The 27,235-nt window shown below is 38.9% G+C and overlaps 1 protein-coding gene across 7 annotated transcripts in view; it reads right to left on the bottom strand.

Annotated features, from left to right (window-relative positions):
• Positions 1 to 657: 657 nt before the first annotated feature.
• Positions 658 to 27,235, bottom strand: part of nrxn1a (neurexin 1a) — a gene marked incomplete at its 5' end in the record, with an annotated part of 214,886 nt that continues 188,308 nt past the window's right edge. For 4 of the 7 annotated variants that reach the window (XM_079846107.1, XM_079846106.1, XM_079846108.1 and 1 more), the window contains 2 exons: positions 658 to 2,572; positions 13,098 to 13,170. In XM_079846107.1, coding sequence (XP_079702233.1) covers positions 2,271 to 2,572; positions 13,098 to 13,170 — 375 coding nt within the window. In that variant the 3' untranslated portion in view covers positions 658 to 2,270. Of the gene's footprint in view, positions 2,573 to 13,088; positions 13,171 to 27,235 lie in introns of all 7 variants that reach the window. The other 3 variants (XM_079846109.1, XM_079846112.1, XM_079846111.1) reach the window with 1 other exon arrangement.

Here is a 27,235-nt window from a genome sequence, read left to right on the forward strand (position 1 = left end):
CTCAAATAAAAAAATGCTTTTATTTGAAAATAATTTTCATAATGCATATTTTTCATATTTACATTTTTGCATTGAAAGTCTGGCAAATACTGGTAAAATGGACCAACGATCACATAAAAACTCCATCTCATAGTGAAAACCATGTAGCCTACAAAAATGGCATTAACAGTAGAAATCAAATCTTATAGTTTAGAAATAACAATTTTACAAAAAAAATAAAAAAATCACGTAAGTGAGAGTTTTTGGTCCTTTCAGCGAGGCACGAAAACATGACAGGAAGCTTTTCTTTGACTGTTTGCGATCTTCTACATTACACTCTTGACACACCGTATTTCTTGGCACACTCGTTTTATGCGTATTAGACACCACCTATTGTTGGGGGTGTATTATTGACGTAAAATACTAGACCCTGAATATAAGACAAACCTGTTTTTTCAGATGTATTTCTGGGGGAAAAAAAACATTGTCTTATATTTGGAACAATACGGTATTTCTGATGCAAGTAGTGATTAAAAGATAAAGATTCACAACAAAGTGTTTTCTTGTATATACTGAATATAACATGACAACGCTCATTTCCTATTAACAAAAAAACCCCACCATGTAAAGCCTTGTAATATGGTTTAAATATAAAGAACAAAGAACAAATACTTTCATAGGTCTTAATATTTTATTTATTCATTTGATTTTTCAAAACTATTTTTTCATAATAAATCTTCACTTTGAGGTCATCAAAGAATTGTCACAATAAAAACAAAAGAAGGTATTATAGAAAAATTGTACACAAATAAAAAAACACACAAAAACAAAAAGCAACATTTTATTCAGAATGTCATATAGTTTATACCTCTTGTACATTCCACACAGTACAAGATAGCAGAGAGGAGAATGTTTGCAAACACTTTTGAAGGGTTGTTTTCTCTATCTTTGTGCTTTTTTTAGCTATAATCCAATACTCAGTTTTGGGTGGGGTGGAGTGGGCTGAATTCATTTGTTACTTTTTGAGATTATGATATTGTCTCTCGGTAGACTTGGAGTCCTAAATACCATGCATAATTTGTTTGGTCAATAAGACAAGCAAGAGGATATTGCTTAAACAGTCCAGAATCTTATTTTCCATATGTCTGTTTGCTTTCCAAAACCTATACTCATACTCTTGTCTTTTAATGTTGACACAACAGCAAATAATAAATTAAATTCAATTAAAAGAATTAAACATGTATGTCAAAAAGAACAGATGTTGGAGATGCACATAAAGGAGGGAAAATAAAATCTGTATAGCTAATGGCAGAAACGGTTCTATCGCTATAGCAACACATTAACATTTAATTTTCTGTTTTTCATTTGTTTTCGCCTTGGTTTTTTCTAAAAAAAAAAAAAAGAAAAAAAAAAAATAGTTTGAAGAGCAGGTATACTGTAGTTGGCATCATCTATATAACAGGCTATAAAACACCACTTCAGCCACAGTCCAGAGAGCACACAGATAGTCTTTGCACCGTATATAAACATGTAATAAGATACTTTACGTGCATGGAGTTTTTCCTCAATCTATCCCGAATGGCCCCGGTATTCCTCGTCGTCATCAGCGTCATCTGTCATCGTTTTGACAAACATACAAACAGAAGAAAATCCAACAACCTTTAGACGTGGATTGATATTTAAGGCCTCCACAATTCTCTTTGACACCAAGGGTTCTGTCCACCGAATGGAAATCAGTTCGGATCCTACTAAGGAGCGGTCCTCTTTCTTCCAAACGTGCAATACTGCCATCAGAAAAGGGAGTCAAGTACTTTGGCTGATTTAACAATCATAGGTAGCATCTCATTTGTAAGTCCTTCGTTCCGTTTCCATCCGTCCCATCGGTGAATGTCTGTTTGGATTGTTGCAGATGGTTTTTCTGGCTTTTAGAGGGAAAATGTTCCGGCAACACATATACAGGCAACATAATATGAAATACACTTAATTCTAACCAGCGTCCTTGTGTCTCAGCGATCCACAGCTGGAGTGACTATGTGGAGTCTTCTTGCACAGTACCATTTCATTTTGTACACACTTTTCAGCTTAGTAAAGTTCTGGTGTGCTTGGTTATAAAGTATGTTTTGTCGTTGTTAGTAACAGTATATGTGTCTTAGGTCAAACTAAGACAGTTTTGACTTTTTCAATTTTTTTTTTCTCAATTACTATACACAGGTGGATCTCCCCTCCCCTTTTGCATGTGAGTTCGGAGCACAGGATCTGTGGGTGAGGGGGTGGGGAGAAAGTCTGTGAGATCAGACGTAGTACTCCTTGTCCTTGTTCTTTTTATCTTTTTTATTTTTGGGCACACCAATGGGCTTTTCTTTGACAGCGGCTCCGTTGGGCTGCGTGGCAGAATTACTAATGTAGTTACGACTCTCGTCCACGTGGTATGAGCCCTCGTCGCGGTTTCGGTATTTGTACATGGCATAGAGCAGGATTAGAATGCAGAGGGCGGCGGCCGCGACAATGCCTACGACCATACCAGTGGTGCTGCTGGACTCCCGAATCACCTCCGGGCTGGGGTAACCTTTGGCCTCGGGCAGTGGAGGGTGAGCTGTGGACATACAGGATGGGAGAAAGAGAGAGAGGCCGTTCATTAAAACAACAGGGATATCCATTTACCTCTATTATTACACAGCGCTCTAGAACGCTTGATTCTGATTTGTCTGATATTTCCTAATATTCAGCATTGCTGAATGGCAACTGCATATGGCGGTTGTCAATGGCAACTGCATATTAGTCTGCTCACTTGGGTAACTGAAACCGGCGCTACTCATGTCTCGTATTACACCACAGACTCACTCTCTCTAGTTTTAAATGCAAATGGCACCATCTTGCATCAATTTGTAGTGAAAATTAAATCAGAGGACTTAAAGGGATAGTTCACCAAAAAAGGAAAATGATCCCATAATTTAATCACCCTCAAGCCATCCTTGGTATATATGGCATTCTTCTTTCAGACGAATACAATCTGAGTTCTATTAAAAAATGTCCTGGCTCTTCCTAACTTTATAATGGCAGCCCAAAATTTGAATCCCAAAAAAGTGCATCCATCCATTATAAAAGTAATCCACGTGGCTCTGGGGGGTTAATAAAGGCCTTCTGAAGTGAATTGATGGGTTTGTGTAAGAAAAATATAAATAAAAATATATAAAGTAAAATATCTAGCTTCTGGCAGACCGCCTTCCGTATTTAATTTACAAAAAAAGTGTAGTGCCTCTCGCAGTTCAAAACACTTACGCCACGTCCGACGTCATTGTTGCGCCAGTTACGCTTTTTTCGTAAGTTGTTTTAGTACATCACGGCACTTTAGGTTACACTAATGATTCTTCAGCCTGTCGTCAGTTCGCCCTCCGTCTGCTGCTTGATCAGCTCTATAACGGTTTTACTGCGTAATTAATCTGTGTTTAAAATTAAGTGATGCAACAACTCGATTTAAATTAAAACCCATATCAACAAAAACTTTAAACTCTGCTTAATTGAAACCTTATTGGTGACACTCACCCTATAGTGTTTTTCACATTAAGCGTTTTAAAAACGTCCCGCTGTTTTCAGCGATTGAAATACTGCAGCAGGTGCTGTATATGGATCATAAGTGCCCAAAACGTGCATCTTGTTCACATAATTTTGTTTTAAGATGAAAATTTGACAGACTTTGTTAGTTCTGTAGTTCTATGGAGTTCTATGGCGGTTTTGCCCTCCAAGGCTCCGCGACAGTCACGTGACTGAAAACTATGGATTCACTGCCATTATAAAGCTTGGAAGAGCCAGGACATTTTTTTTAATATAACTCTGATTGTATTTGTCTGAAAGAAGAAAGTCATACACACCTAGGATGGCTTGAGGGTAGGGATGGGCGATATGGCCTAAAATCCATATTGCGATATACATTGCAGCCTCTTGCGATAACAATATATATCACGATATATAAATTATAATAGAACCATTTCAGAACAGGCTACATAGACCCTATGGAAACTGCTAAATGTATTTTTTTTTAAAAGAAAGAAACGTTGTATGTAGTTTTGAGAACATTTATTGTGCAAAACTGTAATTATACAACATAAAGTTGCAGATAAATAAAATTCAAGTACACTAGCTGCAGAGACTTTAACAAAGAAATAGCAGGAATAAAAATAAAAAAAACGTCCTGTACACACTTATCCATATAATGGCAGTGAATGGCAACCAGGCTAAAAATTTACAAAAATTCTACAAAAGTATCACGCAATGATACAGGGAGACGCGCGCCATATATGGAAAGTGTTCAGGAGACATACCATAAGGTTTTGCAAGAAAGAAACCTTATTATTCAGTCAAAATCTGAGCTTGGCCTTTACTTCCTGTGAGTGCGTGTAAGCCATCAGCATTTTTTTTATTTTTATAATTTCTGCTTGAATGTCCTTGGTTCTTAAAAGCCACCCAAGATGCAGAAAACAGGAAAAACTGCTGTCTTTTTAGTTAAGGGACACTGTACTGACAATACTTTCAGTATTAGGCAAAGAAAATGATTTTGTGTAATGCACAGATACTTTGAATAAAAACATATTTCAAACAAAGTTTCTTACCTGCAGCCTAATGTAACGTATTTGGTTTTTAAAAAAAAAAATTATCTTAATGAAATGAAAAATGGTGTCTTGTTAATAAAGGAACGGATACAATAGGGAATGGGGATGTCACGATACCAAAATTCCAGTAGTCGGTACCAATACCATAACATTTTTTACGGTAAAAAAATGTTTCGGTACCACAGCAAAATGTTTTTTATTTTATTTAACTATTTATAAAAAAAAATAAAAAATTCAATTTGTTTATTATTTATGATGATAATCATTATAAGTAAATAATACATTAACATTTAAAGGCTTTATGCTGTTTAAAAGTAAACATTGTATATAAAAAGATCAAGGGAAAAATAAGCAACCATCTAGGCATAATTATTATTATTAGTAGAGACTAATTATTATTACATAGAGACGTAGCTAAATCTACTGTAGGCTACATCATCTACTGTAGGCTCATATAAATGACACACGGCAGAGACTATATTGCATATCGTTTATATCGCCCATTACTACTCGAGGGTGATTAAATCATGGGCTAATTTTCATTTTTGGGTGAACTATCCCTTTAAGTATTGAAGCCAACAATTCACCTATGCATTTTCTATTCTAAATTCATCTTATTGTGAATAATTCATGAATCATGTTGAATTTATTCATGTTGAAAGTATTTCATGGGATTATTAATTACCTTGTCTAGGTTTATTTTGCAAGTAATTTTTCCGATCGATTATGAATTTTACAAGTTTTCACTACTGTCATGTCAACATTGCAGCTTCTTTCCCAACTGTAATAGTATTATTCAGTTTTAAGCCGATGAGAAATACTAGAAAAATGAAACTAGAAAGAAACCCGAAAATCAATATTTCTTTTCCAAATTGATTCCTCTCCTGACGAGATGAGATATCCCACTGAGAAACTGCTTAACAGCACCGTACAGTCACTTCAGAAAACAGGATATAAACCACAATAATGACACTCAACCTTGCAATATATGTACGTACTGCCGCTGAACGGACAAACTTGTACTGTAAGCTTGTGCTAACACACTTTGCTTATCAAACCGTCACAAAACACATCTGGCTGACACAGATAGAGCGATCAGAATGGATATGTTGCATATTTTCCGTAAGCCGTGACCAGTGAGTGAACCTCGCTTCGTGGCTATTTATTCCTGGCAGGGAGAACGACATGGTGGGTGGAATAGTGTGGTATAGTTTGTTCTGATTTATGTATCTTGGAGAGGGGACAGTAACTGCGAGACAGCGCGACTGCAGGCTGAGTGAAAACGCTCGGCAAAACAACACCTGTGACAAAGCCGTTTACAGCTTAGGTCCGATCCACTGCAACTCACAGGTGCGGGAAATGAAATGATGACAAACTACAGCAGGGAATTATGGATGGTGACCTCTGCACAAACATCTGTTTTTAAAAATGTTGTGTAGAAGGAGGACGCTTTGAGGACCCGTAACATCATTTATCTGAGACCTTTCAGCTTTGGCCAACATTTTATGTTTCTTCTTCCTGCTTATTAGCAAGATCGTTGCATGATTTGTCAGCACATTTTTTCATTGTCATGGACATGCTTTCATTGCCCTATGTATATTATGACTGCTGCATAGGCCATTGGTTGCTGTAACTAAGCCAGCTGAAGGAATTCAGATTGGGTTAACCTTTGTGCTTCATTTTTCATGTCGAAAGTGGTTTGTGCAGTCGACCGAGTAGCCAGGATGCACCCGCTGCGTGGAGAAATAGGAAAAGCAGTATGTGCAACGCTAGCATGCACGCTGGCCTTTTCTGAAATTATACCTCAACAAAATTTGCCAGGTCTCTTGATCCCACACACAATTGGTGAGAAAGAGGGATCATGAGTTAAAATGATCAAAAATACAGATTTTGCTTATGTAACTATTAGGGGTGTGCACAAATAGTCGAATAATGGATTTGTAATTAATATTCGAAAAATAATAAAAACGCTGTTCGAATTTTACTACGTTGCTTTGCTGGCCGTAAATGTAGTGAATCCATGATAAATCCCACTAAAACCCACAGTTATAACTAAATCCACTAGGTGGCGCTGTGGAGCGTGTTAATAAGTTGATTGTATTTGATCCAAGCGGCAACATCCAGCAGTTTCTCTTGAAGCCAATACAGAAGTGACTTAAACTGCAATTCATCGACTGGCCGCTAGGGACAGGCTCCAGAAGGGAGCAGAATCTCATTGCGCTCCATGTTAAAATGCCCAACTTTACAGTAGAAAAAAACATGTTTACAGCCTGATACAAATTGTGGTTTTGGTCTATATGGCTAATTTTGCCCTTCATGACAACTGTGGGGGGTGGATTTTTTTTTATAACTCATTCGTTTACATTATATAAAGCCTTAAAGTTCTGCATAATTAAGGGCGTGGCCACTTTGAGTGACAGGTGGATAGTCATTTATCTGCTGTCTGTTAGTCATCGCGTCACCTCAGCTTCACCCACGTCCTGCCTCTTTGCCCATTTTCTATTATCCGGGAGTGACGCGCTGCTAAGATGGCAACAGCCAGCTCGTCCATACTTTACGCTTCAAAACTGCTCTTCAGAATCCTCTTTGTGACGTCACGGACACTACGTCCATATTTTTTTACAGTCTATGATTTGATCACATAATGTCGTCGTCTGCCTCGCGATGTTTGGAATTACTTAGATGAAAATTGTACAAAGTGAAGTTACTTTTGATTAAGTAATTAATTGAGTAATTAATTAAATTAATTACTGTGAGAAAACACAATGAGAAATCACGTGAAATCCAAACAGCAGGCGAATGAGGACTGTCCATCACTGCATTCACGACTGCAGGTACGTATACGCATACTGCGCAGCTGTACCCCGAGTGAGAGCGAGATAACTTATGATAGCAAAATGATCTCGAGAGATGCTTCCTTTAAGTTTCATCGAATGGGACGGGTTTAAGAACAGAAAACACAAAGTGGTGTTAGAATCTTCGCTTAGCACACCGTTATCTGTGTGTTTGCAACTTCTGTCAGCGGAGCGCGTTTTTTCACCCGAGTATGTGGATTTTTTTTTCTCAACATGAACATGTGAAACAATATAAACACGATAACCATATGCCGACCCGAGTGTACGTTCTGCATGATAACTGACACAGTCTGCTTTATTAGAGTTTTTTCTGTTTGTGCTACTTGAGCTTATAATGCGTTTGTTCTTTATATTTTTTTTGTTTTACACATATTTTTTTATGTTTTGAACAAAAAAACATTGAGATATAACGTAAGCTTGTTGTGTATATTGCCTAATCGTAAGCTTGTTTAAAAATGGTGACAACTTGATGATTAAAAAATAACGTCTTTCTCATTTAAATAAAAGAATATTCAAAAATGCGTTTTTTATGAGTACAAATATTCTGAAAAATGCCCATCCCTTAGCCTGGATGCCAGCCGAACTAAGTCCCGCCCACAACATTTTAACTCGGGCAGTTCGGTCTGGACTTGATCCGTAGAGAAGTAATTGTGCCCGAAAAGAAACTGTTCGGACCAATGAAATTGTTTGGGCGGGCTTTAGACGAAGATGGACAGATGATAAACAGTAACGTAATCATCCACAGCATCAAAGGCGCTTGGGTTGAGTTTGTTCTAATCCTAAACGGAGAACTTGTTCGTATATGCATCCACCTTTATTATTTCTCTCCGAAATGATGATCGTGTTGGTAAGTACTCTGTGTATCCTTAAATAATTTTTTTACAACACCGGCAAAGATCTTTTACACTCATCTTTTTCTTCTAACGTTACTTATTCCAGCGTGCAGGCAGACAGGGTTGCCAAGTTTTTACAACAAAACCTGCCCAATTGCTACTCAAAACTAGCCAAAAACAAGCCCAATAGCTAAAATTCACATTCCTGGGTCTGTATATCACATAATTGGGGTCGCTTCAACCCGCGGACTTGGCAACACAGTGCAGTTGAGTTCTGTTGACATTTGACAACTAACGTTATGCGTCGCTCCGTTGCTCTGATTGGTTGTAGGTCTATCCAATTGAGGTCTTTCCTGGTTCGGTTGAAACGCCCCATAATCACAGCCCAGCGGAGCAGTATCAGACTTAAATTCTGACTAGAATTGAGTTTGACAACGTCAGGCTACCCATCCCTAGTAACTATGCATAAAGCAGGTAAAAATGAATAAACTAAATCCGGAAACGAACAAAATTTTAACAGGAACATAAACAAAAACTATTTTTAAGTTTAAGTGTACACATTCTGAATGGAAACGCTTGTTTGAAATTACCATTAACCTGTTAACAATGTTATTTTATCGTTCTGTTTAAAAGTTTAATTTGGCAGGTAACCAATCATGAATTCAAATACTATGTCCTATGCAAATGCAGCATTGATTAATTTAAATTGGCTTGTATCAATTGTACAAAAAGAATGCTGTAAAGTTAAACGAATTAATGGGCCTAATTATATAAATAAAAATATACAGGCTATAGGCCTAGATCAAAGTTTTAAAATTAACTATTAGTCCAAAATTCTTAATTGAACTTTTGCGCAGAGTGCAAAAAAAAAAAAAAATTGCTTTCCATGATTGCATAACGAATTACCAATTCATTACCACCTGTCAGCATGTTTTAATAATTTGTTTCCTCATTTTAATTAGATCGTGGCCACATTGTAATAATCCGTTCCCTATAGTTTTAATAAAATTGGAGAACGAATTAGTTCAACGTGGCCACGATTTACTTAACCAGGGAGAACGAATTAAGAAGTTGTGGGAACGAATTTAATTCGTGGCTACGATTTAGAAATGAGAAAACGAATTCTTAATTCATGGGAACTAAATATTTATTAGTATATTTTTGTCTGCATGTAATAAGAGCAGGGCTCCGTACGATAGACCTACCATGCCTTACCTATTTATCTATTAATTTATTATCGAATAATAGCTCACCTTTTGCTGCACTGCCATGTTTGCGTAGCACATCCTCGTGCTTTCTGGCAATGTGTCGATTTAGATTCCAATATCTTAGCTAACTCTCACAATCTCTCCACACTCCCTTTCAATTTCTTCTCCCTGCTCGTTCTTAACTTTTTACATTTATGTAAAAACTTGCAACTTCATTAAAACAATATTTGAACTCCATAACCTATTGCTCCACTATTGCTTAGCTATTTGACAGATTCTAGATCTAGCAAATCGCCAAAGGGCATTCTGGGTTGAGCGGGTTGAGCGAGTTGAGCGGAATCTTCAGAAAGGCGCTCACCGCTCTGGAGGAAATATTACCGCTACGCTCCCCGCTCCGCTCACATGCTCTGTTAGGGGTGTCGAAATTAATCGCGATGCAGATGAGGACGATTCGGTATCGGTTCAGTAATAGACCATATCAGGCTATAACATGTCATATAGCCCATAACACGTGCGTACATTTTTTTTTTTTTGCATTGTTGCGAGGAGTAAAATTTACATATGTGGTTTCAACAACCAGATGCATTAACACTTTAGTTTTGACAGTAATGCGGCCCAGACCACCACCTGAAGTGGCTTTTAGTATTTTGTGTATTTGTTCTAAACACTCCTGTTGTCTTATGTCTTCTTTGCCCAGACTTGAGTTTTGTTTGATACATTCAAGAAGCGTGTTTTCTTTGAGCAGGTAAAATTAAAGGTTCAGTTCATATAACTGACTGACACAAAATTGTATACATGAGGATGCAGTGCATTGTGATATTGAATTGAACCGAATCAATGGCATGATAATCGTAATCGAACCGAACCATGAGACCAGTGTGGGTTCACACCCTTATTTGTCATCATGGCAGGTTATATTCAGTGTGTTGTGTTTTGAGACCAAACAAAAATTGCAGGTTAGTTTAGAACAGCTACTTTTCAGGAATTAATTTTTTTTTTTTTTAAAGGATTAAGTATTGTGACTATGTATGGTCAGACACTTACAAAGCTCAGTCTCCCACAAAAAGATGTATTCTATCTAAAAGAGAAGGCAGATCAAGGCCTAACTGAAATTCCTCGATCATTCTCCCTCACCGACCTACGGCACTAGGTGGAAATATTTGCATAATGCCGCCCAAATGCATACACAATGAAAGAAGGCGTGGCTTCAGTTATCGTCACCATTTTGTGGAGACGCTGTGTTTCTCTATGGGAAAGTAAAAGCAGCACTTGTGGACGCAATTAGGAATTGGTGGTTGAGATTTATTTACTACACTGTTCTTAGAACAGTACAAACCAAATGTTTGTGTGTGTGCAGCACATTTTATGGAGGACAGTTTTCTGAAGTGAACCTGAGATGGTACAAGGCTGGCTGTGCACAAAGGCTATTTCTAAAACAAAAGGGGTAATTCCAACATTGGTAGGGCAATCTGGCGCTTCTGATTCAGAGCCTGTATGAGTATGTTTTATTATTTGTTGACGTATTTGCTATTGGCTTTTCAAATGAGTTTTGTGCAGTGTAGAGTAATGCATATTGTTTGTCGTTCCTACAAACAAAATTGCAGAGATGGATTTATGTTTACAAAAACAGTATCATCTGTTCTCTGCTTATAACTTGTGGTGAAAAGATGACAAACATAGATGCACTACGCATTGTTTCACACTGGCGGCGTTTGTCATGTTCAGCTGCACCGTGGCTTGTGTACTGCAAATACATACCAGTTTCTGATCGTTCGGCTTGGTCATCTGCATTTTCAGAATCCGACTCGACTCAGGCTCGAACTGATGTGGTAAAACTGCTGACATAATTAACTGTCTTTGTAATTGCTTTGGAAGCTGAGGCTCGTGATTGTGGTAAGGGGCATTACATTTCCGACACCCTCAGTCCTTTGGCCAGGGTCAGCTGGCCAATCAGAGCACACTAGGCTTTTCTAGGCAGCAGAAATCGACGTGTTTTAGAAAGACGGGGCATAGAGGAGCTATAATAATGTACAGTATGTGAAAAATAATGTCTTTTTTGAAGATTAAAGCATGGTGACATTCTATTACACCAATATACAAAATGATCTTTGAAAATAGCATCATATGACCCTTTTAATATATTTGGCAAAAAGCTTGTGTTATAAAAGATTATGCGCAGGCTGTATTGGCTATGACTAGACAGCAAATAACAGTCCAAGGCACTCTTCTCCGCCCCTCAAATGCATAAAACATTAACCTTTTCACATATTGTGTTTTTACTTATTCAAAGAACCATTTTTTTATTCACCTTATCACAATCGAGGCGGGTGAAGCTACTGTATGAGGTTTTGCTGACAGTTTGAGGATCCACTCGAGTTACAAGGTTTAGTCACAAGCTCTTAGTATAAAGTTCAATTCAAGCTCTGGTGTAAAGTGTAGGCAAATAAATAATGTTATTAACCAGTATTTCTAATCAAACCGTTTTCGGAACAAAACTGTTACAGAAGCGACGCATGAACAGAAACGTTAAAAAATTATTTCTGCTCTGAGTGAACCGATTGAATATTTGATTTTGTTTTTAAGCCCTGGCTGAAATTATACAGAAGCACAAAGAAATTTGATGACAGGCACACGTTTAAGATTGTTTAATATAATGACCTATTTAAAAACTCATCTAAGCAATGAGCTCCCTCTGTGCCAGAAAGAAAATTAAAATACTATATTTACAGCACATAAACATGGTAAAGGATTTAATGTGGTTTAATGAGGTATTAATGTCTGTTTAAAGAGGCAAAAGCAGATTATACAAACATATATTTCAGCACACACTGCGAACACTTTGATAAATGAACACATAAGCAACAATGGAGCTCAGGTAACAGCGCGTCCTAACCGGCAACAAAACCATAAAAGCTCTTTCAAGTTAATCTGAGCGCCTGTTCGAACCAGCTGCGACAACCGGTGAACGCCGCTACATTTTGTCAGTCGCTCGGTTTCTATTTCTGCACCATAGCCCCGGATTATTAATCATCAAACATGGATGAGCCTAGGAGAGGTTGCTTTTCAAAGTTGAGAAACATCAGATATGACGAATCCCTCAAGATCCACAAGGAACACCATAAAATGGGTGCCGCCCAAAGAAGCATCATGGAAGTGCCGAAAATACAAGATGGGTTCTAAGTTTTACGCTCTTCGGCTCGCCCTGGTCTGATTGGCTGTGGTTTTGTTGGGTTGAATTTTTACATTCAGTGCGGGCAGAAAAATGACTTTCCGCTGGAATCTTGACAAGCCGGACACATTATTTCCCATACTGTTTTCGTTTGTCTGGTGTACAATGTGTCTGCTTGGCTGATGCCATTTGGTATTTTAAACACTATTTTTGAACTAAAGCGCATTTAGTAAAGTCAATTACCGGTATGAAGATTTTTTCACCCCAAATTATATTGATTGGCCACTACTGAAAAATGTTTTCCCTTTCTTTTAACTTATACTGTAGTCAAATAATCTTACATGGAGTGGTTTCAAACAGAACAATTAAAAAATGGAGAACATTTTTGGAGGAAAAGGACATGTGGACAGTAATAATATAAAAGAAAGATGACTAACCTAACCCACCTGAACTTGGGTCGCAAGGATCGATGTCCTCATCGTCACTGGGACATTCTGCCGACGCTACCAGAAGATCATCCTGTTCCAGAGAGACACAAAAGAGAGAGAGAGAGAGGGTTAGACAAAAACACCTTGTGGCATCATTACAGTTTTATAGGGCTGCTGTGTCATCTAAGGCCTCATGCTGCGTGAGCGAGAGGAACGAAAAAGAAATGTCCTTTCCACTACCACTTTGACATCTCTCACAGGTCCTCTGAGCTTTGACTCACAGGTGTGATCAAAGGTGTCCTAATGGTAAAAGGTCACAACTTTTCCACAAAAATGGCCCTTTCTGTGGATTATAGCATGCCAAATTGTCTTATAGTACAGTCTTGAGAGACTTCCACTTCAAGGCAGTTGGAAATATCGATCAGAGCAGCACAAACACATACACACAATTTCACAAATCCCCTGACGAATACAAATTTGCCGGCAGTTGTTTTATACAGACAGTCACGCAGAAACATGTGGTGTGAGGAGCATCAAATCCACTCGCATCCATCCGTCCCGCTGGAAAACAATCTCATCAAACGTGCCTTTTAATCTGAAATAAAACCATAGGAAGCAAATCTAAAGACAAGCCCTATCAAGGACAATGCACGGCGCTGAGACGCGCACAACAACACATACTGAAGGAAATCTTGCCTCTGCTCCAGTGATGGTTCCGAAGGGAAAGAAAGCCATGTTGAGATTTCACGGTTTGAATTCCAAAGATGGTATCCGACTGTGGTTTAATAGCTCAGAACGTCTCTCCGTGCAGGAATTCTCCATCAACTATGCAAAAAGGCAGCGAGCTTGACGTTCCTCTCAGCGCTACGGCAGAAAATTCCATCTGACGATGTCGCTTTGGTGGCATCCATTTAGTGCCAGTCTTCACACTTCTCTCTCTCTCTGCAATTAGCCAGAGTGTGTATACATTTGCCAGCTGGCCAAACGTGTACATGCATGTGTGCTTGTCCCAATAGAAATGCAGGGCTGGCTGAGTGTGCGCGCGCACAGGGAGACATCGATTTGTCTCTGAGCTCACACGGTCTGCCCACAGGCTCCAGGGCAATGCCCACGCCAATCAGGACCTTTCACCATCATCACAGCCATGCGGACCACACGGAACAACACGGAAAGAGAGAGAGGGAGAAGAAAGGGAGAGGAAAGTAGGAGTGGGAGGGCACACTGCACAGTTGTTTTAAAGTGGTTGCCATAACCACATGGTTGCCATTTTCCTTGCAGCGATATCTGCTCAACTCCCAGCTCTAAAACACCCTGCAAGTAGGTCAGTGCGGGTGAATAATTTAGATCCCTGACGTTACAGTGCTGGTTTGTGTGCTGCTGCTGCTGCTGCTGGAAGGTTGGGATACATGGAGGTAATGTGTTGCAGCAGGAGTGCACAACAGAGCCCTTGCTAAAGGCCGGTAGCGGCATCCGTCTGCCCGACTCTAGAGAGAGAAAGAATAATAACGCAGAGATCCTGGGAGCCTACGTTGAGTGAAGTCAACCATGCTGCGCCATCTCTCATTCAGTGAGCTGACATGTAATATATAAAAGACTGCAACTATCATGGACATTGAGATTAGAAGTCAACCGATATGTGGTAATGTCTGATAAAAGAGCTTAATAATGCATAGGCTTGAGCATGAGACAACACTTGGACTCTTCCTTGACCACAGAGATAAAGGAAGGAGTTCTAGAAAAGGGAGTTGAAGATGTAGAGAGGTAACTGAAAGATAGTACAAGTGTACAAGTACAAGTACACTGTACACGTGGAGATCCAAGAGCTATCACTGTTGTGCCTGATAAACCATGTCAAGTTGTAAGTAAAGCTTGGCATTATATATTGAACATTCACACAATGCGTTCAGAAGTTTGGGTTTAGAAAGATTCCCAAGTGTTTGAAAAAAGTCTCTTTTCTCTCCAGGCTATCTATCTATCTATCTATATATCTATATATATATATATATATATATAGTGTATTTCTATGGCGCCAAAGCTGCCATTACTCCAGTACTCCAATCCAACTCTCTCCATTGACTTTGTATTGCATGAAGCGGTCTCCTTGTCATTTCTGACTGATAACAACAAACAGAACAATGCCTAAAAGCTGCTATATGACAGGGTGTATAGCAAACAAGCTAAAAAACCCAGAACTACTTTTTTACAAGCTGTCGACACCCCCCCCCCCACCCACCCAACAAAAAGAAAAAGAAAAAAAAGGACGTTCAAGGACACAAAAGAGCGTTCAAGGACACAAAAGTGGATACAGGCACTAGTTTTGAGATCCTTCCTTGTTAAAATTAAGCTGTTTTAAAAGCATCTCTAATGTAAATCTCTATAGCAAAAAACACTGATAGAGTCGATTTATTTCTGTGAATTAGTTCAAACGACCCATTTCGATGAATCAATTAGAAATTCTGATTCATATTTGGCTACAATTACTCATTAGGTTGTAACAATTGTAATATCGGAGTGTCTATTCACACCAAGTGCAAATGGCGTGTCTTGTTGGCAAGTGCTATTCGCACTAACAATGCCTGGTTGGGCAAAACAAGATTAAAAAAAAAACAGTTGTTTCAACGTCTTCAGTGGCGCAATCAGTAAATTGTACACCTTTTGCAGAGCTTGCTCTCATCTCTTTTCTCCTCACAAATCACATCGGAAAGGCATTTACTTTGCATACAAATTAAGAAAATGTTCTAAATGTGGAAATAAAGTGCCTAACGAAATGTTTAATAATAATAAAAGCATTTATTGGGTAGGGTTAGGGGTCGATGTAGGGAGGGCTTTTCCTATTAAGGCAGCATCCATTGAATAATTTTAATAAATATAATAATTTACACTCTGTTATTACTGCATCCTGTTAAAATACAACAATAGTAAAATTACTATTTACACAAATTGCAAAGAACTGCTACTTTTATATGGTGTAAATAGAATTTATCAACTTGGTATGCTATTTCATTTAGTAAATAGCATCTACAGCTATTTACACTTGGTGTCTAGTAATATATGATCAAAAGGCAAAAACTGATATATCATCGAGCCCTAACTGTATATGGTGGGGAAAGGAATCTGCTAAATGATTACATGTCATTGTGACTGGCTGCTTTACATGAACATGTCCACCCAAACCTTTGTTAGGATCTCTATCTGAATACCTCTCACACAGCTGAGCACCAGAAACCATCCTTCTCTTTCACTCTTTCCTCTTTTGGAAACACTGCCCCTCAGCAAAGTGTCAAAACTCAGATCTAAGTCCTCAGATGTGGTGTTACACAAGCTCTTGAGCGTGAGGCTGTTTTCTGCAGAGAAGTCACATATGACTAAGACCGAGCCTTCAGCATCCATCTGCCTGAGATCACCGCTCTCCTCCATCCACTGCCCACTCAACAGCTGTGCTGAGGCGGATGAAGGGGACAGAAGCGGCCTACATTATGACTGTCCATTTTCCTCTTGCTGAATAACTACAGTGCAGCATGTTAGAGACAGTGGGTGTGCTAACAGAGCATCATTTGCGCACACACTCACATACACTACATATACAGTATTTGACTCCCTGTTTTGCTTGCTCTTAATTACTGCACTGCCAACAGGCACAATAAGCGACAGAGCCAAAATGGGCGGGGGAGTGGAGGCAGAGAGAGACGACAACGCTCAGTTCACCTGTGAACACAGAGGGGGAACCAGCTGTGCCCTAATGAGAAAGGAGTTACCTCAATTCAAACGCTCACAAAACACACACTTTTCAAGCTCCACCTCCATTCATCCCTCTCCAATTATCTCTCAGCTGCCAGACTGATCTACAGAGACAGACTAAAAGTAGGACCTGACTGAGCCAGCTCTACATGCCCTGGATAAGAGAGGTACAGGAAGTGGGTGGATCTGACCTACTGACCTGTCCAACCCTACCCTTATTACCCCAAAATTAACTTCTTAATTCAGCTTTTTTTCAATTCTGCAGCCATGAATTTTTTTTATAATGGCTATGAATTTGCATTGTTTTGCATTTTTATTTATATATATGCACGCTCTGGATTAATATTGTTGGTGTTACGGGACTTGAATTTTGGCATGGAATTGCACTTATTGCACAAAATTTTACTCACTCTCGCAGATTTTGTGCTCAAACCCAAAGTGTGCGCACATAAAACCGCCTCTCAGTTCCAAATTGAGTTTTCGCTGCTTAAATACACACAAAATGCCAGTCTTGGTGAGTATTCACGTAAACACAGTTATGTTTTAAGCGAACGTAAACAGTTGAGAAAGAAAACGCATGCGTAACAGTAATGGAGCCGTGTGTCAGGTCTTAAAATGACAGCAGCCTCGTATACCTGTTGCCAAATTGAGATGATATTAAGAATATCTACATGGCAGTTCTTTCCGCATGGTATCGATTTGTCAAAATTGTGGCCAGTGAAAATGCTGAGTGGCTAGTAACGTTGGAAAACCACTAGCCAAAGTTAATGTCAAGCCCTATATATATATATATATATGTGTGCTGTCAATCGATAATTAACTAATTCAATTTTTCTGTGATTAATTGGCAGTGTTGTGCAAGTTACTTCCAAACTGTAATACATTACTTGTTACTGTCATTTAAAAGTAATTCGTTACCTTACAATATTACTGTCTCAGAATTGTAATGCGTTACATTACTCCTGTATTACTTTTGAGTTACTTTCACCAAAATAACTACATAAGTAGAACTTAACATTCTAAAATGACAAAATGTAGGTTACTACAGAGCATTTTACATCCAGTAGAAGGCGATATGATGTAGCATAATGACTGTGGGCTATCCAGGCTACTGACCACGTAGCATATAATTGGCAAAGTGAAGGCTCAAGAAAATGCAAAAAAAGGATGACAGACAGAATCCCAAACGATCCAAGTCTGTTAAAAGTATGGTAGAGGTAAAGTGATTATCTGGCAATATCTGGGAAAAGCTTGGGTCTATTCATATTAGACACAACAGAACTGTATGTAAACTCAAATGCCATGACAAGATGCACATTTGTTCTTTTCTTAATTGTTGTCATTTTATTCTCTTTGAATTCAAGAGGTTCACTGCACAACACAAAACCGTCATGCACAAAGTGCAAGAGATGTTCTTTTAAATTTATAGTGCTATTTTGCGATGTCGATAGTTCTTTCGGTTTTAGACAAGGTTGCATTTGACTGCATTTGCATTTGACTATTGCGTTCTTCTTGTCCTTATCTCTGACAAACTCGAAGTAATGCGCATACGTCCATCTCATGAATGTACAGTCTTCTTCTACCATCTTCATTCATTAAAGGATTAGTTCACTTTTAAATAAACTTTTGCTGATAATTTACTCACCCCCATGTCATCCAAGATGTCCATGTCTTTCTTTCTGCAGTCGAAAAGAAATTAAGGTTTGGGATGAAAACAGTCCAGGGTTTTTCTACATATAATGGACTTCAGTGGGACCCAAACGGTTCAAGGTCCAAATGACAGTTTCAGTGCAGCTTCAAAGGGCTTTAAACGATACCAGACGATGAATAAGGGTCTTATCTAGCGAAACGATCAGTTTCTGCAAGAAACCGAGCAGTATTTATGCTATTATTTTACCTCTTAACAGAGGAACGCGATCGTCTCTGAGCTCCGCCATTACTTCCGGAGAGTGAGGTCAAATTTGATCGTGGTCATAGATGTATACGTAGATGCCGGATCAGTAGAATGAGGCATCTACTATCGATATATCTATGACCACGATCAAATTTGACCACACTCTCCGGAAGTAATGGCGGAGCTCAGAGACTCTTTATTTGCAAACTTGGACACCACACATGGCTATGACTGACCACGAACATTGACTGACCACGAACAGGTTATAACTTGAATTTTTCATTAGTTAATGTCTCGCTGTCTGGCTCCACCCCCGTTTTTCTTAATTCAATTTTGGGCTAAAAGTGTGTTGTAACATGAGCGTTGTACCGTGTACCGAGTAAAATATTACTGAAAATTGATTAGTAATACCTTACACTACTGCGTTACAGCAAAACGTAATATGTTATAGGGCTGCAACGACGCGTCAACGTCATCGAAAATACGTCGACATGCGTGAAATGCGTCGACGCGTGGGCGTCACATTATTTGCGTTCTAGAATAGAACAGATCTAGAATAATGGCGGCTTCTGCTCCCGGGCATAGTGAAAATGATCATTTATCATATAAAGCCAGACCGCGACATTCAAAAGTGTGGGAGTACTTTAAACAGAAGCCGAATAAAACTGTGCTTTGTTCGCTCTGTAACGCCGGTTTCACACTGAATGCGGTGGCAGAGCAGAAGCTGTGCGCGTGGAGAGCGGGAGCCGCGCGCGTCCATTGGGCTTTCACACTGCCAGTGTTCATCTCGCGCAGCTGAACCGTGGCACGTGTATTGCAAATGCAGAAGAATATTGTCCATTCGGTCACATTTTCCGGTGTTCTTCTCCGACCCCAGTACGTCTCGTGCTTTTATTTATTATGGGCAGCATATATCTGCTGCAAATGCGACCTGGTTCCCCTCTGTCCTAAACACATGTGCATAATAACATGCTGTATATAGGTAGTTTACATGATTAAAGTAACATTAAAGTTAAGATATGCCTCAAGGTTTAATAATTTAAATGTGTCTTTGAAGTTTGGGCATTGTTTATGCACATGTAGGCTATATCTTCAAAATAGACGACTAGTTATACATTAAAACTATGCTGAAAGCTCCTGTATGTGAACCTTTTGCAGATAAATACAAGTGCATTTTCGTTTACTATTGACACAAATCAATAAGTAAATCATACTCAACTATTATAGTAAACAACTTTTCCTAATTAGGCCTACTCTGTATACATTTTATGATGAATAGTATCATTATACATAATGTTTAAAAAGCTTCTTGTGTTCATATATTTCATTATAAAATGGCTGAAATACAATTAATATTGTCATCATGCATTGATTTCATGTTAAAATAATATACAAATTCACTACCCTCTTTGAAATACTAATCAGTGAAAAAGAATCATCAGATTAATCCGGAAAAATAATCGTTAGTTTAGTCGACTAATCGAGAAAAATAAAAAAATAATAAAAAATAATAATAATTCGCTAGATTAGTCGACAGAAAAAATAATCGTTAGTTGCAGCTCTAATATGTTACTGTAATGCAGGGGTTTTCAAACTTTATCATAGCAAGGACCCCCAAATATGATGAACCTTGTATGAGGGACCTCCTTCCTAAAATCCATCTATATATTTGTATGTATGAAAAAACAGAGATAACTAGTAAGTGTGACATTATTATATAGTTAATAATTCAACATATTGTTCCAAACTTAAATTGGCTATACTTAATGTTGGATGTATAAACTCCAAAAAGAAATTTTCAATTAAAACTTATTTTTATAAGCAACTTTCAGAATAAATGTATGTAAGCAGCTTACGTACTGCGTTAAGAATACTGCCTTACAACCCCAGTGAGCAAGATAAAGGACTATAGTGAGAAAAACTTACTAGAAAGATACAAAGCGAACATATAAAATTCTGGTTGGAAAGCCAGCGAACAAACTGGGTCAGAGATCGCAGATTCTACCCGACCTAAAAAGCCCAGAGAACGAGAGCATATTAAAACACAGATAAATCAACTCATCAGCTTACAGTGTGGCTTTCATTGTCATTTGTGCTTGCTCCTGTTGCGTGTCCTCAAGCTGGCAACAGCGTGAGCGTCAAGTCTGAGGAGGAGGGGGAAACGACGATTCCAATTCCAATATTTTGAATTTTGGACTGCAGTACCCATTTCGACTTTAACTCATTTAAGACTGTGATTACGAGGATCTTTGTGAATTTTTTTTTTTTGGTCAACTTAAGCGCTGTCTGAAGCGGCTTTCCAAAATGTATTACAAAATGTATGTCTCACAATTCTGACTTTATAATTCGCAATTGTGAGTTTATATCACGCAATTCTTAGAAAAAAACTGAAATGCGAGATGTACACTTACAATTCCAAGAAAAAAAAAGGCAATTGTGATATAAAAAGTCGCGACGGCCTTTTTTTATTTAGTGGTGGAAACAAGCTTCCATAGATACCACTCTTCTCAAGTCCTTGTTCTTGTAATAATTTACACTCAAAAACCAGTTTATAAATGTATAAATGTTACAGCTGGTCCGAGATGGCTCAGACACTCACATTCACCTCTATCTCTCCATCTCTTTCAGTCATGAAGATTCTAGTATTCCACCAAGAATACGAATACCTCAGAACAGTGCACCGTCTGTTGTTGTTGCCATGGTGACATGAAGATTCAGCCTGTTCAAAATTATAGGAAATAAAAACCGAATCGCCTCGGTGGATCAGCTGGGACCCGCAAAGCAAACCATTGATTTCTCGCTATCCGTTTTTATTCTTTTTCTCCATATTCCTTTCCTCCAGCCAAAGTAAGAGAAAGAAAGGGCGAGGGAAAGCACAAGAACATCAAAGTCTGCCAGATAACTTAGCAGCCGCTAATGAAGTGTGAATATTCATAGAGAGGACCTGGTGCTAAATGCAGCCTCACTTTGCTGAGAGCTGTGTTTAAAATACTGAGAGCTCATACAATGAATAAAAAATGGCTACTGATGCACTGCAGTTTTCTCTATCAAGAACAGCTGAAGAAAAAAAAAAAATCACAGGAAACACAATGGAGATACGCCTGCTAGTATACAACTAGCATGCACAGGAATTTATAGAGCTGGCCCACAGGGCCTCCATATGTGCTCGCTGACATCCTGTACAAGAGATTCAACTTCAAAAGAGCTAAAACACAATAAGAAGTGCAGGTTAAGCTCTCCATTTTCCATCCTCGAATGCTGTACTAAGATGAATAATAGAGAACCCAGACCTTTCATAGAAGATGGAAATCAAGATGGCTTCCTGTGCAATTATTTACATATCGATCAAGAATGATTCTCATTAAGGTATTCGATTATTTCAGCACATTCAAAAGCTTTGCAATATCCTGGTTAATTATAACACATCATTGATAATCTTTATTAAAGTCAACATTAAATTAAAATCTTACATAAAAAAAATTCTGGTCGTATTGTGAATGATACATTGGAGCACATTTTCTTCATAAATTTTAATTGAATGTTCAATAACATTAATCATAAGTCAAAGAGTTATTTAGACACTGTTTTAGCAAACTCATTTTGTCTGTTTTAAACTTTTCTTGGTCCAATCAATTCCAGATTAATAAATTGAAGTCCCGTCCTACTTTCCTAGTAAAATGCCAATTCACATTTACTTAAAAAAATATTTTTATTAAGGCTTTTAATAAATTGTTCAAATCATTTTTTACAGTAAAGTATAATTGTCTTTAATATTATCTGCAAATAAAATAAAAAACAGGCAAATGCGTCAAGACTTAGTTCTCCAAGTACTCTTGACTCACTCTGAGAAGACACGTGAGTCACAAGTAGCCATTACAAGCAACTCTCAGGGGTCATCCAAGTGGGAATAAATAAATCGGATCATACTCGCTGCCCACAGACAGAACACGCTGTTACAGACTGAAGCTCTAGATCTTAAACAAAGAGTGAGAGAGAGAGGGAAACTTGCCGACTTCACTCAACACAATACACACCCTGGGTTAAACTTTACTGGGGGACAGCGCTTGATCTTCACACACTTTTAATGAGGAAGAGAAAAAAATAAGATGCAAATCAAAAAAGGACCGTACAAATAAACAGCATCAGTGGGCAGCCGAGACGACCGGAGGAAGCGTCTAGTTAAGGATGACGAGAAACTGGCATGCCACGAATGACTCTGGCAATGCGAACTCGATGCAACAGATGCAGACATCGGCGACAAATGCACGCTCACAAAAGCACTGCAACTTTTTGTTCTTTTCCCGTAACTCCCTCACTGCTGCCCCAATTCTCTTTTCTCTCTGCCTCTCTCTCTTTCTCTCACTCGCTCTCTTTCTCTCACTCGCTCTACGTGCAGAGCGCTGCAGACAAATGGTGCATGCCTTTTTCGCTGCATGGATATGACAACATCAAAGATTCTGCATGCGATGATGGCTGGATGGAGACGGACCGTGAGAAAGAGAGACTACCTGGGATGAGGAACAATGCCACCTCGCATCCATGATGGCAGCCTGGCTACACTGTCTGCTTCCTCTATACAGCTTTGCTTTTCTGTTAAGGTGAGAGTTTGTCCTCTCCCCCTCTCTGATCTCCCCGTCCCTGCTCCTAGAGCAACAAAAAAGCCCCACACCAGTAAAATAAAGTCCGCTCTGTCAGATCAAAAGTGATGACTGGAGAAGTCCTACTTTGGTAAGCAGATAGGGATGATAAATTGTCTGTGCATCAGGAGAGACTATGAGTGCCTTCTACAGACTAGAAGAGAGAGAGAGAGAGAGAGAGAGAGAGAGGGAGGGAAGGCGTAAGCGAGGGAGAAGAGAAAATGAGAAAGATACACACGGAGAGAGGCGGGAGTGAGAGAGGGAAAATACGGTACGACTGCAAGCCGATCACCTGACTCATTTCAGCCAACCGACATCGCCTCTCAGCTTGAGGTTGCTAAGGGTTTGCTCAGTTGGAGATATTTTATTATAGCATTTTTTTTTTAAAAAAGAGATTGATGTGTGTATGTAGAGAGGAGGGGGGGTTGCACACCTTCTGCCCTGCCATGAAACTCCACAGAGACACAACCCACAATCTAACATCAAACACACATGCACATTCTCAAAATACATCTCTCCACAGCAAGAGAGCGAATGTTACACAACGGACAGCAAAAAAGCTCCACGTTTTCATCTCCACTGGCCCTCCTGCTCCTCTGGGACCTTGGGTTATTCGACTCCATCTAAATGCCTCCGCCAGCTAAACTAACCAGCATGAATACTCATTTCACTCGCATTCAAATGCGTGCTTTGGGCACGTAGACGCCCACTGAGAAAGGAGGGGCGGAACAGATAAAGAGAGATACACGGTAGGCGTCTGTTTTTCGCACCGTGGTCTCAGAGGACTCTATTTGTCTTCTGCGTCTGCAGAATCTGTGCACGGCCACCAAACGCAGCCATACATTATGAATGTGACAGAATTTATAAAAAAGGAACAAAAACTAGCTAAGGTCTCGACGGCTATGCACATTGGAGATTAAACATGATTGGTGGGAACACGGATATCTGGTTTATCATGAAGACTGTCCAAGCGATATGAAAAACAGGGTCGTCATTACCCAAAAGCGCACAGATTAATAAACGTTTAATATCTATCACCTCCAGAGAGAGAGACCTCCAGAGAGAGAGGGAGAAAAAAAAAGACCCAGAAAAAGTAGCTGAGCAGCAGTCCATTTTATTACTTGCTTTGTGCCAGTTCAAACAATTGTATTGATTGACTGATTTAAGCAGTCAGTGTAAATGAGCACTGGGACAACAGTGCATGCAGGGCAAGTCATAGGATCCATTAATTGGACAGAAGTGGGGGTGGGGTGGAGGGTTGGGTGAAGCACAGGAATCTGGACCAGTTTAAAACTATCCGTCCTGAACATTGTCCTGCCCTCATGATGCAACAGAATGAAACGAGTTGGTACCTCATTACAGTACATGTGAATCTTGATGTTGGATTGTTGGATTTTGGGTATTGTGACACACATAGATCACAAATATATGCACATCTAATTGAGCATTTAACCCTTAATCACCCCTTGGGGTCCAGCTGACCCCACTGGACTTTTCCTAAATAATGAAGTGTTGGCAAATACAATCAACAATTCAACTACAATCAACTAATACTAGAGCACAAATGCAACATGCATGTTCACACTCACACACACACACACACACACACACACACACACACACACACGTTGGGTTTTCATGTTTTATGGGGACTTTCCATAGGCGTAATGGTTTTTATACCGTACATACCGTATTTTCTATCCCCCTACACTGGCCCTCCCCCTAAACCTACCCATCACAGGAGACATTCTGCATTTTTAAATTGTCAAAAAACATCACTTAGTCTGATTTATAAGATGTTTTCCTCATGGGGACCAGCAAATGTCCCCACAAGGACAAGGATTTTGGATATTGCCATCTTTGTGAGGACATTTTGTCCCCATAACATAGGGATTACCAGTCCCCAGTCCCCCCACCCCCCCACACACACTCAATGAAGTGAAAATGAAGTCCCTATGGACCTCTGCTGGATATATGTGGTCATTGCACTTTCTTTCTTTAATAATTCCTAAGGTTTTTCCACAAACCTGCAGATGGCAGTATTATCTCAGTATTCTATTAAAATGTATCAATCAAAATAATAATTGCTGTTCATTATTATGTAATGACATACCGGCACATATAAATGAAAATTATTAAATGTAAATCTTCCCTGTGTTCATTTAGTGAAAACACTGGATCTAGTTGGCAGGAATGGCTGTTTGGTCAAAATGATGGTTCCTCTGATAGAAAATAGAATAAATACAAAAATAACCCCTTTTAACCATTTCAGAGCAGCATAAACAGGTCTATAAATACTGAGATATTATATTATTAGACAATAATTGAGATAACATTTCCCATTGAATATAATCAAAAGGCTGCAAAATGGAGATTTTGTCAGCCCTAATTATTATTGACCATATTTGTTTTCTAGTTGAAAAAAAATTGCTTTCTATTTGACATTTCATACATTATCAACATTTTAGAGGTAATTTTATCCCCAAAGTATAGCTAGGTTCGAAAGTCTCACACATACACACAGTTGAGTGCATCATTTCAAAATCACAAAGGTAAAAGAAAACAAATTTAAACCATTTTCAAATGCAATTTCCATATATATTTCCACTATGCATTAACTGATTTGTACTGACACTAGGACCACACTCTGTAAACATATTACAGTAATTCTCAGTAAATATTTTCACCAAAAGAAAAAAAAAATGCTCTTTTGCATCTGATGGAATCAAATCCACTCAGCACCAACACAGAGCATCTATAAATGCATGACTCTCACGTGGCACGCGCCCACACTGCCATTTTCTAGGCAGAGAAGTGGCGCTTCACTGCCCTCTGCCCATCTCTAGATCTAAAAGATACCCCAGGGTGTTTAATGACATGCACGGCTCAAACAGGAAATGCTAATATATTATTTAAAGCCAAGCACATAGCCCGATGGCCCGCCGCAGCAAGATGTCCCTGTAGATCAGAATAAACACACAGGTTCCAAGCATGCCAAATCCCATCGAGCCAAACACCACGGCCATGTGAAGGGATATCAGAAACACGGCATCAAAAACAAGACAGAACGGCAACATATCTATAAACATGGTGATGTAACAGGTAAAATGCTGCAAACGTATACTTTAGAGAAGAAAACCCAAAGAGAAAGAGTGGGACAGAGGATAAAGAAGATAATAAAAAAGCTGTCACTTCTGAACATCAGTCGTGCGGGTGGTAGTCACAAAGGAAATCAACTTCTGATAGAAATATTAAACATCTCATCTGTCAGTCACAAGCAGACGGTGCATGCGTGTGTTTTTCTAAGCATGTTGGGCTCCTTTGAGACGACCTCAGTTGTTTGTTTGTTGTGGCTGCTGTTTGAACAGAAACGAGTAAAACAAGATGCTCGGCTTTCTATCATTAACGCTTCTTTAAAAAGCTTATATACTGTGAGCCAGTGTCAGACAATAGCAAAACCAGTTTATCTGAGGATAATCCAAGCTCCACATGTCATTTTAAGATTAAGCATTCTCACAGAGCAGATCTGAAGCCATTAAACGAAAAAACTAGTCATGCAAAGTATGCCAAATTATTCCAAAGACTACAGACCTCATTTACACAACACACAAATTTGCTGTATTACAAGCAAATCAATTGATCTGCATGAAATAATATTTCCTTCAGAGCCATTCATTTGTAAACCATTTGTACAATAAAAATCATCTCCATTATCTACAGCGCCTTTATCTTCAAAGGCCACGCTGACAATCTGGGACTCAAAATCTAATTTAAAGCTGGAAATGAACGGAAAGTTTTAGGGTTTTGAAATTTAAAACAAAGCAATATCAGGAAACAAAATGGAACATTTAAGATTCTGCACTACAGCTCACTAATCAAACAATAAT

Source organism: Gobio gobio, assembly GCF_949357685.1.
Source record: "Gobio gobio genome assembly, chromosome: 20".
In the NCBI taxonomy this organism is placed as follows: Eukaryota; Metazoa; Chordata; class Actinopteri; order Cypriniformes; family Gobionidae; genus Gobio; species Gobio gobio.